We start from the raw sequence: 13,284 nt of genomic DNA on the forward strand, positions 1-13,284 counted from the left end.
TACATGACTTGCATGTAATTGCTTTCATTGCTATTTCACACAAGATACGCTACGCAAGTGGACGTACGTATTTTTTCTATCATTTGAGCCAAAATAGCCCCATAGTTTCTCTCTGATGCATCTGTTTGCAATCTAAAGTATGGTGCTCCCATTGCCTCACCAGTCTATTATATAACATCTAGGCCCGTAAGTCTTGTAACAGCCTACTAGCCCAAATACACTCCTTAGCTTAGTGGTTAGCACTTCTGCCTCACAGCACTGGGGTCATGAGTTCAATTCCCGAACATGACCTCATCTGTTTGGAGTTTGTATGTTCTCCTTGTGTTTGCGTGGGTTTCCTCTGGGTGCTCCGGTTTCCTCCCACACTCCAAAAAACATACTAGTAGGTCAATTGGCTGCTATTAAAAAAATTGACCCTAGTCTCTCCTTATCTCTCTCTCTCTCTCTCTCTCTCTCTCTCTCTCTCTCTCTGTGTATGGTAGGGAATTTATACTGTAAGCTCCAATGGGGCAGGGACTAATGTGAATGTGTTCTCTGTACAGCGCTGCGGAATCAGTGGTGCTATATAAATAAATGGTGATGATGATGATGATAATTTATTGGCTGGGGACAGTTCCTGGCACCTAGCTGAACCACCATGTAACCAAAATGTGACCATACTTGGAAGACTTCCGAAATAGTGGACTTCAGACCGGACTTCAGAGTCTGACACTCTCCCCGAACCTGGGCCAGCGAAGCAGTGGTGGAGCCATCACGGAGGAAACATTCGGGAGAGGAATGTGGGCCGCATAGTCAGTAGTGCTAAGTTAGACTGTGTGCAAAGGAGCTGGTAAACCCTTGCTCCAGCCTTCTCTGCAACATGTTTGTGTTAGGGAGAAGCGTTAATTTGGATTAAGATCCAGAGCTTCCCTATGACACTCTGTAGGCTAGCCAAGCGTATGGAGTGATTTTTGTTTCGTCTTCTATAAAAATAATATTACATTACATTACATTATATTATATTATATTATATTATATATGAGCATTCAGTGTATACCTCATATGACTGGTTGAGCAGACTCACACCATGGCATTCCTGTGAAGGGTAATGTGCTCCCATTGTATTGAACATGGTCTGGCTTGCATACTGCAATATAGCACATGCTTCCTCCAAAAAAGGCATTAGTGTTCAAAAAAATGGTACTGCAAGTAAATGGGAAAAAAAGTGTGCTGGAGCCTGAATTCCACATCTATATGCCATTTTTTCACAATTTGATTGTGAAGGGCGCCTTATCAGGATTTTTCTAAGGACCACAAAATTATGCTCCATCTGGTAGTGTCACAAAAAGATAGTTTAAATAAAGTTTTTGTTCTGTGTAACCTCCGTGCACGGAGCCCTCTCTTTATAACTACAGTCACACAACCATAAAAGTGTGACACATGATTGTTCCTGCTCTCCCTCATAAAAGACAATATATGTTGCTGAATTCAGGCAACAATTGTTTTCAGAGAAAGAGCAAAACAAACAAAAGAATTATCAGTAAAATTCTTCTTACAGAGACGTCTTTGGTTACAAGCATACCATGAAACGATCACCATAAAGATATGAAATGTAAAATTCCATCACATGGAAAATTTTATTACATTAATAATACATTTCTAAGAAAGAAAAAGTTGGTACTAAGCAATCCCTGAGCAAGGGGATGTGGACCTCTATTCGTCCTCCTCCATCTATTTACAAAGATTGGGGGCAGTCTGTCGGCGGAGAGTAAAGCTGGGTACACACTATGACTGAAAGTTCGGATGAGCACGCAGATTCATGTGTACACACCTACACGATTTACCTTCCGATCTGTGCTATTCATCTGTCATAATCATCGGTTGAAAAGGTCATGACTCTGTACACTCTATAGAGATCTGCCTACAGTGCTGTTTGTGAGTGCATACACACTTCCACATTTTCCCGACATCGTTCCATCGTTGACAGTGATTGTTAGTCAGTTTATAAAATCAAACGATATGATGTGCTTTGGTACGATGAAACATGATCGTGGAGAGTAGACTTTATTGCAATATCGGTTGAAAAACCTGTACTCAGCTTATAAGTCATTCATGGAGAGGACCACGCGTGTGAGTAATGGGTGTGAACTTGTTTATTTGTAAGTGTGTATAGAGGCAGGGTATGGGTTTTCATTTGATGTGTGGTATTGGGGAGTGCATTGTCTATGACCTGCTTCTGCCCACAACATTAAACTCTCCTCAATCTCTGCAACATTACTATATATATAAATGTTAGCAACTATATCCTATGTGCACATATAGGGCCTCATTTAGAGTCGGACGCAATGTGTGTCTAAGACGTGGAGGAGTGGGAGTGTGCCACAGCTTGGTAGGGTATTACGAGTGTTGCATCCCACTTGTAATACCCTACCGAGCTGCGAGCAGTTTGTGCAGCTAGCTAAGTTTACTTGCGCCACCTAATTCCTGACGCAAGCTGTCGCAAGTGTAAATTGCGTACAAGATGCAGGCGGATATGGTGCTTGCTGCACATGCGTGATAGTGGTTTTGTGGTCGATATGCCTAAAACGGACTTTGCGTTTGACTCTTATAAACAGCATTTTCAGTTTCTGTTTGACAAACTGTGAATGAAATGTTAATCATCCTTGAATCCTGTGCTTGCAGCTGAATATCATTTCACAAACCAAATCTTATCTAATCATTGCAACACAACTAAATGGCTATACATAGTCTGATAAAAAAAATATCAGTTGGTATTAGTTAGATTCTTTATATATATATAATTCTATATCCATCTGAGAAGCAGCGAATGGTAGAAACATAAGTAATTTGTAAAGCTATTCTTCAGGAATTGTAAAGAAGATCTATGGGATCTGGGTTTTAAATGTTCACCGGCTATAAAGCTCAGTACACAAAATAAATAAAATGTGCTCTTCTGATAATATTACATCTCATTTTATACAACATAATAAGCATATTATAGTCTATGGTGGACAGTAAGTGCATTAAATTGCAAAGCTACCTTTAGTATATAATTACTTGCATACACTGCATTATTCTATAATACTGTTTAATTAAAAGAAACAACACCAAACAAAAGGAGGCAAAACAATGAAATGTGCTTAGTAACACTGCATATCAATGCAAAGCCAACAAATAAGGCAACACCAATAATACATTACAGTTTTAACGAATAATAATATAGCATGTTAGCAACGTTCTTCATACATGTTGTAATCAAATAATTATATAATTAGGAGGGACAGGGATTCAAGTTATCACTGAAAGTTTTGCAATAGAAAATTAATTGACATGGGAACGTTCTTTCAAACTTCTTCTAGCTAACAAAAACATAGAAAAAAGGCTAGACTGTATAATGCTACAAGAAGTGGAATAGTAATGTAGTGAGATACAGCTACCAAATCACTAGCACTGTAACAAACAAAAATGAATGGAATAAATAAATAAATATTTAAGAAGATCCTTACCTGACATAATGTCCTGTGTCCTTAGGCAGATTGTTGTTTAAGTCTGCTATATCATAAAAGGTTTTACTCTTAGCATTTCCAGATTTCATGTGCAGCTTCCATGGGCACATCATTTTTCAAGTATTAGTGATCTGTTTTACTTTACCCTTGGTGCAACAAAAAAAAAAAAAGTTCTCTACGGGGGCTGGTCTTCAGAATAAACCAACAGAACCTGGTACAAAAAAAAAAAAGCTTTTAATAAATCCAGGAAAGACTTTTCTTTTTTTTACAGTAATACAAAGCAACATCCTCTGCACTTAAAATACATGACCTTAGAGTTTGATTGGGCTGTTGTAAAAAGTATATAACACTAAAGCGATCACAATCAGCACTGGCAATAGCTAATTTAACTAATGTTTTTGTTAATATGTCAACATTGAAAATTAACTAGCTAAGGTTTAATCTAGAAAAAGAATCAGATGGACGAAATTGTCACTGCACCACTGTAAATCAGGATCAGAAGGGCTGTGGCTCTCCAGTTGTTGTATCACTACAAGTCCCAGCATGGTCTGTCAGTCTCCTGGACTTGTAGTTGTAGTTCCACAACAGGAGGGCAACTACCAATGGGGTTTATCAGCTGAAGATTATGTCTAGTGCTAAGAAGTGGATTCAAGGGTATGCTGGGACTTCTAGTTCCACAATATGTTGAAACCCCAGTTTGCCTACGGCTGCTCTAGCTGATTGTTTCACAAATCCATGTGAAGTTCACGTTTATCCCAGGTTTATACGTATTCACTATCATTTTAATTTATTTTGCAGAAATCGGCTGGATAAACATTGATAAATTGTGATTTTACTATCGCTAAAATTGTTGTTTTTTTTATAGCATTTTTTTCAGTGTATTCATTCAAACACAAGTATCCACCTTGTAGGGTTAATGAGTCTGTGAGCTGGACAAAATACACTGCTACAGGAATCAGTGTTCGAAGAGCTAAACTGTTAGTATAAGTTGCAACCTGTCGACTATATACACAGGAACCAAATGATCTACATGAACTGTATACAACTGATGTGTGGATACAAGGAGCAGTGGAACCTAGACAGACTACTGCATCATATACAGATAAGCTTGTGCACATTTTTATTTGGTACACACTGGAGTGGGAAGGGTGTGCACTGTTTTTCTAAAAAGATAAAACACTATCTCTGGTTTATTCTGTTCTATTCTGGGTGTATATCTTGGGACCTAATCTGGATGATCATGAATGTTTGGGAAGGAGGTTCTGAAATGTCCAAAAATTCTATCAGTCTGGTACGCATACATCTATTTAATCTAAAGGATCTTTGAATTATACTATTAAATACTACACTATTGTGCGCCCTTTTCCCTTTTTCTGCATTTCTAGACAAGTATTCACCTATTTACATAACAGCTGTGCCACTTGCATATTCAAATTTATTCTCTTTTATTTAAATATTGAAAAATTAAAATTAAATATAAAAGGGTAGAGAAAGAGGAGAAGGAAGGGTTAAGAGGATAAAGACGGGGCAGGAATAAGGCGAAGGAAAGGATCCTAGATGTGCATTGGGACCGGCACCAGGAAGCAGGGCACCAGCAGGGCCAGCTAAGTTTAAGCTATAATCAGTGTAATGCGGGCTGCAGAGTAGGCGACCTAGGACCCCGGCCCTGTCCAGTGGCCTAGGTCGTCTAACATGTGATCCGACCCTGATACAGAGCATATAAGAATATTATGTTTAATGGATAGTTCATGCATGGAATGCATGAAAACCTGATAAAATAAATTAAAGACAATGACTTTTCCACATGCGCAGGTAAACGGGGGGTTGCTGCATTTCTTGGTGTGCATATACTGTGAATGTACTCATTCACAATGAGCACCACAATACTGGGCAAGTCTGCCTAGAAATGAGCTTCACTGAGGAAGTGCATCTGGACTGTGCATTATGCGTCCCATTGAGAGCATAAGATGTCTCCTGATCTCCACCATCTCTGAGCTGGTGCATAGATGTGTTCCTGCTGAGTGAAAATAGGTGTGTGCCCTTCCATGAAGCAAGGGACACATCTAAATATGTGCCATCTCCAACGCTTACCCTCAATTCGGCAATTTCACTCCACAAAATGAAATCTCATTTCTGCACTGCTCCACAAAACTAGACACACTGCGGCCTCGTTTAGAGTTAACCAGCTGAAGGTGCAATTTTGCACCTTGGCTAAACCATTTTGTGCCGCTGAAGGGAGGGAACATTTTAAATGTGCACAGATTTAGAGTTGGGAAGGAGATATGTCCTAGCTCAATGCTGAATCACAGTGTAAACATTAAGCTGCCCAGTATGCTTGTGCTGCATGCAAAAACAGGCAGTATTTGCACCCCTTGCATTTCAACATGGATTATATAGGTGCAATTGTGCACTATTACCTAGATTTTCTCCTATCTCTACATGAGGCCCACTGGTATGCACACTCTTGGCCATATTTTAGAGAGAGTGTCACTATGTCATGAAGCAAATAATGCAAATGTTATCTCTTTAAGCTTTATTTTTACATTACGATTTAAAGTTGAGCTAGGATCCACTCTGTCCACATATTTTATTCCCATCCCCCTACCCCATGGATGATTTGCAGAGGTGCACCTTGTAGCTGGATTTACTCCTAACTCTAAATTAGGCCCTCTGTTCTTGGAAGTACCACCACTGATGCAGGTCAGGGACCTGCCTACCTAACATTACCTTTTCTTTTGCAAACTTACCTGGAAAACTTAAATATCGGCATGAAAAAAATAAATTTTTATTCATTTTACTTCATTTTTTATACATGAAACTGACCCATCATGGGACCTATTTATCAACCTATAATCCCCCCAAAGTGCAGTTGTTGGGTGATTAAAACAGAAATAGTCACAATGCTATTTATTAATAGAGGACCGCAACATATATCTCTGATATCCACTGAGGTCCCATCCTCTTCAATCGCAAATTCAGTTCCCATAGGTGTCTATGGGGACTGCGATTTTGCCCTAATGATCAAGCTCTGAAATTAGGAGCTTGATGTTACAATGCAAGGTGTGCAAATTAGTTTTCTGTTTTGCACATAAGTTAAATACTGATTGTTTTTTCATGCAGCACACAAATATCAACTTTACATTTCAGTGTACAAATAAGCTATCAAGTATTTGTGTGCTACATAAAAAAAACAGTCAGTATTTAACTTATGTGCAAAACAGAATACTAATTTGCACCCCTTGCATTGTGACATGGTTTTGTCCAGGAGACTTAAATAAGAAGTTTCTCAAGTTAAGATCCTTAATGAATCAGGCCCCGTGTTCTCCCCATCGCAAATTCAGCCATGCCATAGAAACCTATAAGTAAAGTGATCGCAATTGCAATCACTTTACTATAGATTATTCGCTGAGACAGGCTTCTATCGGAGCCATTGTCCCAGAAAATCAATCTTAAGAAATTGACACATTAATTCATTTCTTATCATTGCGATAAGAAATGAAAATTAACGTGAGCAATTTAAGTCATAAATAGACCCCCATGTAAGATATTGTTTATTAACAGCTAGTATTACAAAATGTACCAATTCCTTTAGTCTATGGATTGATGGAAAAGAAACCCACAATCCACATAAGTTATCCAGCAAATATTATAGTAATATACAGCAATTTCTAAACTGCCATTACACTATTTGGTTTTAACTTGTATAGCTGGTATAACTGAAATACATATGTTAAAGCTACACTGCCAACTAAGAAAACACATTTCTAAGGTGGCTCTGAATAAGGGTTTATGAATTAGTCATCCCAGGCTAACTTGTAGCACCCTCTCGCATTCCACGCCAGGTTTATACACGGTGAGTAAAAACAAATGTATCCTTAATTTAAAATCTCACTCCCCACTTGGAGCATTTCATTGTCATTAAAATGAGAACTTTATAGCAGAATGGCTGTCATGTCTGTGCCTGTCGCTATTCCTGCTCTCCTACTCGCTTGTCCTCAAGCATCCGCCCATGGGTATACATCAAGATTAAGACCTTACTACAATTTTCCTTCATGTTTTTTTTTTTTACTTTGGTGAACAACTACTCTCTTATATATTGAAATTAATTTCAGTTTATACCTCTCCCTTTCACATTTTTGCCCCCCCAAAATTTCACCCCCCCAAAAAAAACATTACGCCCTAGGCTGTAGCCTAATCAGCGTATTGGTTAATATGTATTGGAGGCCCTGCCCTCCCCCTAGTCTGAGTTGCGAGGGCTGCTATATGCAGCTGTTTTTCTTGAGGCTCTGCCAACATTAAATGGCAACGAACGACGGGTGTGAACTGGAGGGCTAATCACAAGCCGTACTCAAGAGATGGTTGTCCCGCTTACACAAGCGCCAGTTTCGTCCAGGGCTGTGAGAGAAAGGGAGGATACCTGGGGGCCGCTAGGGGGAGTGTCTACCTTAGGCAAACACTTTCTTAGGTGGTATTGCAGCTTTAATGAAATTTTAGCTACAAATCTACCAATATAAAACTAACTGCAAGCACATGTATTCACAAATGGATTTTGCACTTTAAATTAGAATGTACAGGTGATCAGTAACCAAATTGTGTTATTGGTAGTCATAAATATTATTAATAATTGTAATAGTGCTTTTAAATAATTTTATCTGTATATTTTGTGTTTAGGTTTACTATGTAGATCTTTATAAAACATTTACAGTGCATGAAGAAAATATACACAATTACAACAAATGGCAGAATTCTTACACAAATAGGACGAGGAAACTTCTGCCCTTAAGAGTTACAATCTAAGTAATGGTTGGCACATAGACATTGGTATGATTTACTTTCATTTACTTTGACCTATACATTTTGACAGGTTAGCAAATCTGCGTTTGCCTTCATACTGTACACTCACTTATGGAAAAAGTGAAACAATTGATATGACAGGATGAAGACAAACACAGATCCACCAACATGTCAAACATTAGTGATTTAGTAAAATCACCACTTACTAATAGACGGAAAGTACATTCTAGTCCATTTGGAAAGTGCAAACATTAAACTACAATTACAGTGCAAACTGCTATTGCAGAAAGTTAGATTGCTAGTTTTATTAGCGACAAAAGACAAAAATAAAAAGAGCTTGTTTATACAGAAATAGAAACATGAACTTACCCCCTTAGAGCAATGGTAAATTTGCAAAAACAATTACATATATTCTTTGTGTAGAAATTTCCTGAAGCTGTACAAGTATAAGTCAATATTAAATGTGCTTTAAATTACATTAGCAGCTAGAAAGCTGTCAGGAAAAAATATGGTCGTTGTCCAATCATTGTTCAGTCTTCAAAAATCCTCTTCAACTATCAGAGTTTAGCTGTAGCCCACTTTAACAGTGGGATTTTTCATATTTCTGCTCACAGACAGGCAGATAATGATAAGCATGAAAATATCCCAGTCCCTGTGTCCAGACTATTAACTATGTGGCACAGGTGGATCTATAAACACTGTCTTGTTCCTGCTTCATTATCAGTCCAATCAGCAGAAAAAATGGAATGTTATCATAACTCTGCAGTGCCCAGGTTCTACTGTCTCAGAAGTACACATGGCACGAATGAAGCTACAAGACTTACATCACAAGTATATAATGCTATTGAAGGCATAAAATACTTTCTTTCTATGGATATGTCGCTTTTGTCTAGTGTAAAAAAAAATTGCAAAGTGTTATTACATCTAAATTAAATTCAAATTATAATTTAATATGCTATGTATTGTAGGGCTGATTACAATTATGGCACACCTATTACTGGGGGATGCTAATTTAAAAGCTAGAGACAGATATTTATACATTTTATTGATGAATTGTATCATCTACTGGTGTTACTGTTGCTATAAGTACTTTGGAAAAGTTTTTAATTCACCCCATAAATGGCAACATAAAAAAAATTTTTTTTTCATTTATAGTGAACTACGTTGCAAAGTTTACTTTTTTATGTAACAAATATGATAATAATTAGTGATTAGTGAAAAAGATTAGTGCGTAAGTATGTCTGTCATACAGAGATTGTGCTATTTGATAATCTAGGGCCTGATTCATTAAGAAACTTCTTCATTTAGTCTCCTGTACAAAACCATGTTACAATGCAAGGGGTGCAAGTTAGAATTCTGTTTTGCACATAAGTTAAATACTGACTGTTTTTTCATGTAGCACACAAATACTTGATAGCTTATTTGTACACTGAAATTTAAAGTTGATATTTGTGTGCTACATGAAAAAACAGTCAGTATTTAACTTATGTGCAAAAAAGAATGCTAATTTGCACACCTTGCATTGTAACATGGTTTTGTCCAGGAGACTGAAATATGAAGTTTCTTAAGTTAAGATTCTTAATGAATCAGGCCCCTAGTGCTTAAAATGTACCACAAGTAACTATTTGCATAAGGAGACTCATCAGATGTAAGCAACATATACATAAAACCAGGGTATTCCCATCTGACAGATACTTCTGAACATGCCACGGTCTATACTTGTAGTGGGTTAATTTAATATTGTCTATGTATAGCTACTTGCCCGCAAACAAGATGTAGATGTTTATTGAACCACTGAAATGTAATTGTCATAACTTCCCCATAAACATCTGACAGCAAGGAAACACAAACACTTTAACATTTGTCAATGAGATAGTAGTATGATAAACAAGTTCTGCTTGGACTGAATATGCATAGCTCAAAACACCAAAAAGATCTTGTAAAAGAAAAGTATTTCATAGTATTCTATAGTCATGTTCATGTTCTATGTCTTATGTGTAGTTTACATTTATTAGTAAGCAGTGAATTTATGGTGAAAATTGTTTATAAATATGAGATGTTATCCCTTCCCCACATTTCTGATGTTATATTATATTATTATATTAGTTTAAAATAATACAATTATTTACTTAGAATGCTCACAACATATCAAACAATACATGATTTTCTGGTCTAACTATTGGATATCTATCATGAGAGTATGGATGGTACTGAAAGTAATTGGTATTGACAAAATCCATGGAGCTACATGCAAAAATACAAATGGATATTAACTCTATTTGCTGTATGATTTGACATATTTAAAGAAAAATCTTTAAATATTAGATTTTATTTTCAAAAGGTATGTTTTATTCCTAGTTTATCAAACATCAGCCTCAGTGACACTTCAAAGCAAGTCAGTTTCATTGTACATTGTGATGCTATAAGTTTTAAGTCTAAGTTTTGAAACTGGAGATTTAAAACTACACATCGACAGTTTATAAATATTGTAAACTTCAAAGGATTAAAATGTTGGCTACATGAACACAATAATTCCAGCAACACTGTTCTTTGTACTTTCTGCTTACCTGGTTGTATCCTCAGTCTGCGTTTCAAAGGGTGGCTTGGATAAATTGTAAAGTGAAACCTTTATATATACTCTAGTCTTGAACATGTAAAAGAGGGATTACCCCTAGAAGTGATAGGGACTGAACTATTGTACTTACACAACTTCTGGGAAAACCCTTCAAATAGTAATTTATATACTCCTTCCTCTTGAAGAAGTTAAATTTAGACTTTATATTGCAGACACCTGATTCATTTAGTCACCATAGAGATTAAATGACATCTGTAGAAGCTGTAAACACATGATGATTTAGATGTTATGATAACTAATTGTCCAATTTTGTGGCCAATAGCTACATTGGTTACTATGTGCAAAGTTGTGGGTATTATGTACCTATTAAATTATCCTAGACTTATTCTGTCTGTGCAATAGTTCATACTGCATTTGATAAATGCTTTCGCATCACCACTAGATGGCATCAGCTTACCTATTGAAAATGAAGATTGGCTGTATAATAAATTTATTATTTTTGCCACCTTTTGTAATTGACTCATTTGACAATGGGATGCAATAGTAACTAATGATAATGAACTTTGAGTTTGGTAGTATTTTAATGAATTACACTACTATTTTAAGATGCTTGTGTAACAAATGTGCAAATTTGGATATCTAAGAACATCTAAGCATGAATTACATGGCAAGAGAGTCGCTGACTATACAGTAATTTCGTATTGAAAAGAGCCGCCATTACATTAGGAAGTAGAAAGGAAATATCATATAAAATGTAACTTTTAATCTATGTCTCTTTAAAAAGATTTTTTGTTCCATTGTTTATTGAATGTTTCCACAAAATATTATAAAGTGTTTAAAATTGGTCGTAGTCTGTGAAACTCATCAGTCTCCTTACATCTGATATTTATCTGCAAAAGTATGTGCTTACTTAGTATCTATTGTTGCTTACTGAAACGTACCTGATGTTTATTTGTTTGAAAAAAGTCACCATTACGGGCAAATGTATTAAGCAACTGATTCTGCAAGTCGCTGATATTCGGCGACTTGCAGGGAAAATTTAAAATGGCAATGGCTTTCAAGGCAAGTTTTGGTTTTCACCGCTCCTCTTCTACCTCCCCTGTCTGTCTTGCTTTACACTGGCTCCCTTTCCCCTACAGAATCCTTTTCAAACTCCTCACCCTCACTTACAAGGCCCTCTCCCACTCAACTGCCCCTTATATCTCCAACCTCCTCTCTATTCACACTCCCTCCTACTCCCTGTGCTCGGGAGTAGGAGGGAGTGTGAATGTGATCACCTCATTCTATTCCCGAATCCAAGATTTCTCCCGAGCTGCCCCCCCCCCTTTATTGGAACGACCTTCCATGCTCCATCCGACTGTCCCCAGGGCCCGTGCTAGGGTCCTTGGCGCCCTAGGCACACTGTCAAAATCGGCACCCTCCTCCCTCCTCCCCCCTCCCCACGTCTTTCCTTACCTTGCCTCCATAAAGCTGCTCCTCTCTGCTCCGTCTCCTCCCCTCCACTCATTGACACTGTCTGCCGTGATGATGATGTCACGCCCGACAGTCAGTGAGTGGAGGGACGGAGCAGAGAGGCGGCGGTGTTGATCCATAGCCCCTTCCCCCCCTCCCCGTGGTTTTATCTGAACGCTGTTCGGCGGCCGTGAAAGGCATGGTCAGCGGTCGCCGCAGTTTTAAAGTAATTTTATTTCTGAGGCGCCCTCCAGAGCCCGGCGCCCTAGGCAACTGCCTAACCTTGCCTAATGGGAGCGCCGGGCCTGACTGTCCCCTAACTTGTGCTCCTTCAAGCAGGCACTTAACACTCAGCTCTTCCTCAAAGCCTACAAGTCATCCACCTAACCTTCTCTCCATGCACGTCTCTTCATCTCTCTCTTTCCATCCCCTTACTTGCTCCTCCTGCGCTTGATCCTCTGACTCCCCTATGTGCCTGCTGTCTGTTTGCCCTCCCCTTAGAATGTAAGCTCTCATGAGCAGGGCCCTCCTCCCTCCTGTCTCTATACCATTTCTTCTGCTCAAACTTCACTATAATTGTTATGCCTGGAGCATCTGGAGTATTGGTATTACTTCTTTGTTGTTCTGTACTGTATTACCCTGTTTCGTCCACTGTTTGTATTGTGTACGGCACCGTGGAAACCATGTGGCGCCCTATAAATAAATAATAATAATCTATTATGTACATAGTTTTAATGAAAAATGTGTATATTCCAAATCCTATGGATGCTTGAATACAGGTACTCCTCACTTAACGACCGAGTTCCGTTCCTACGACTAGGTCGTTAAGCGAATTGGTCGCTAAGTGAGTACAGTACTGTTATATGCACCTACATGTATTGTAATCATTTTTATTGATTCTGAATGAAGAAATAGACTAAAGAAAACTGTATTTTGTTAGTTTGCTTTACATTACATAACACTGCATAACAGAAAATA

At 37.9% G+C, this 13,284-nt stretch overlaps 1 protein-coding gene across 1 annotated transcript in view; it reads right to left on the reverse strand.

The window, feature by feature from the left end:
• Positions 1 to 3,695, reverse strand: part of NOS2 (nitric oxide synthase 2) — a 43,742-nt gene extending 40,047 nt beyond the window's left edge. Inside the window, exon 1 of the mRNA XM_075196752.1 lies at positions 3,486 to 3,695. Within this exon, the coding sequence (XP_075052853.1) occupies positions 3,486 to 3,598 (113 nt within the window). The 5' untranslated portion in view covers positions 3,599 to 3,695. The remainder of the gene's footprint in view (positions 1 to 3,485) is intronic.
• Between the last annotated feature and the right edge of the window lie 9,589 nt (positions 3,696 to 13,284).

This window comes from Mixophyes fleayi, chromosome 2 (assembly GCF_038048845.1).
Source record: "Mixophyes fleayi isolate aMixFle1 chromosome 2, aMixFle1.hap1, whole genome shotgun sequence".
In the NCBI taxonomy this organism is placed as follows: Eukaryota; Metazoa; Chordata; class Amphibia; order Anura; family Limnodynastidae; genus Mixophyes; species Mixophyes fleayi.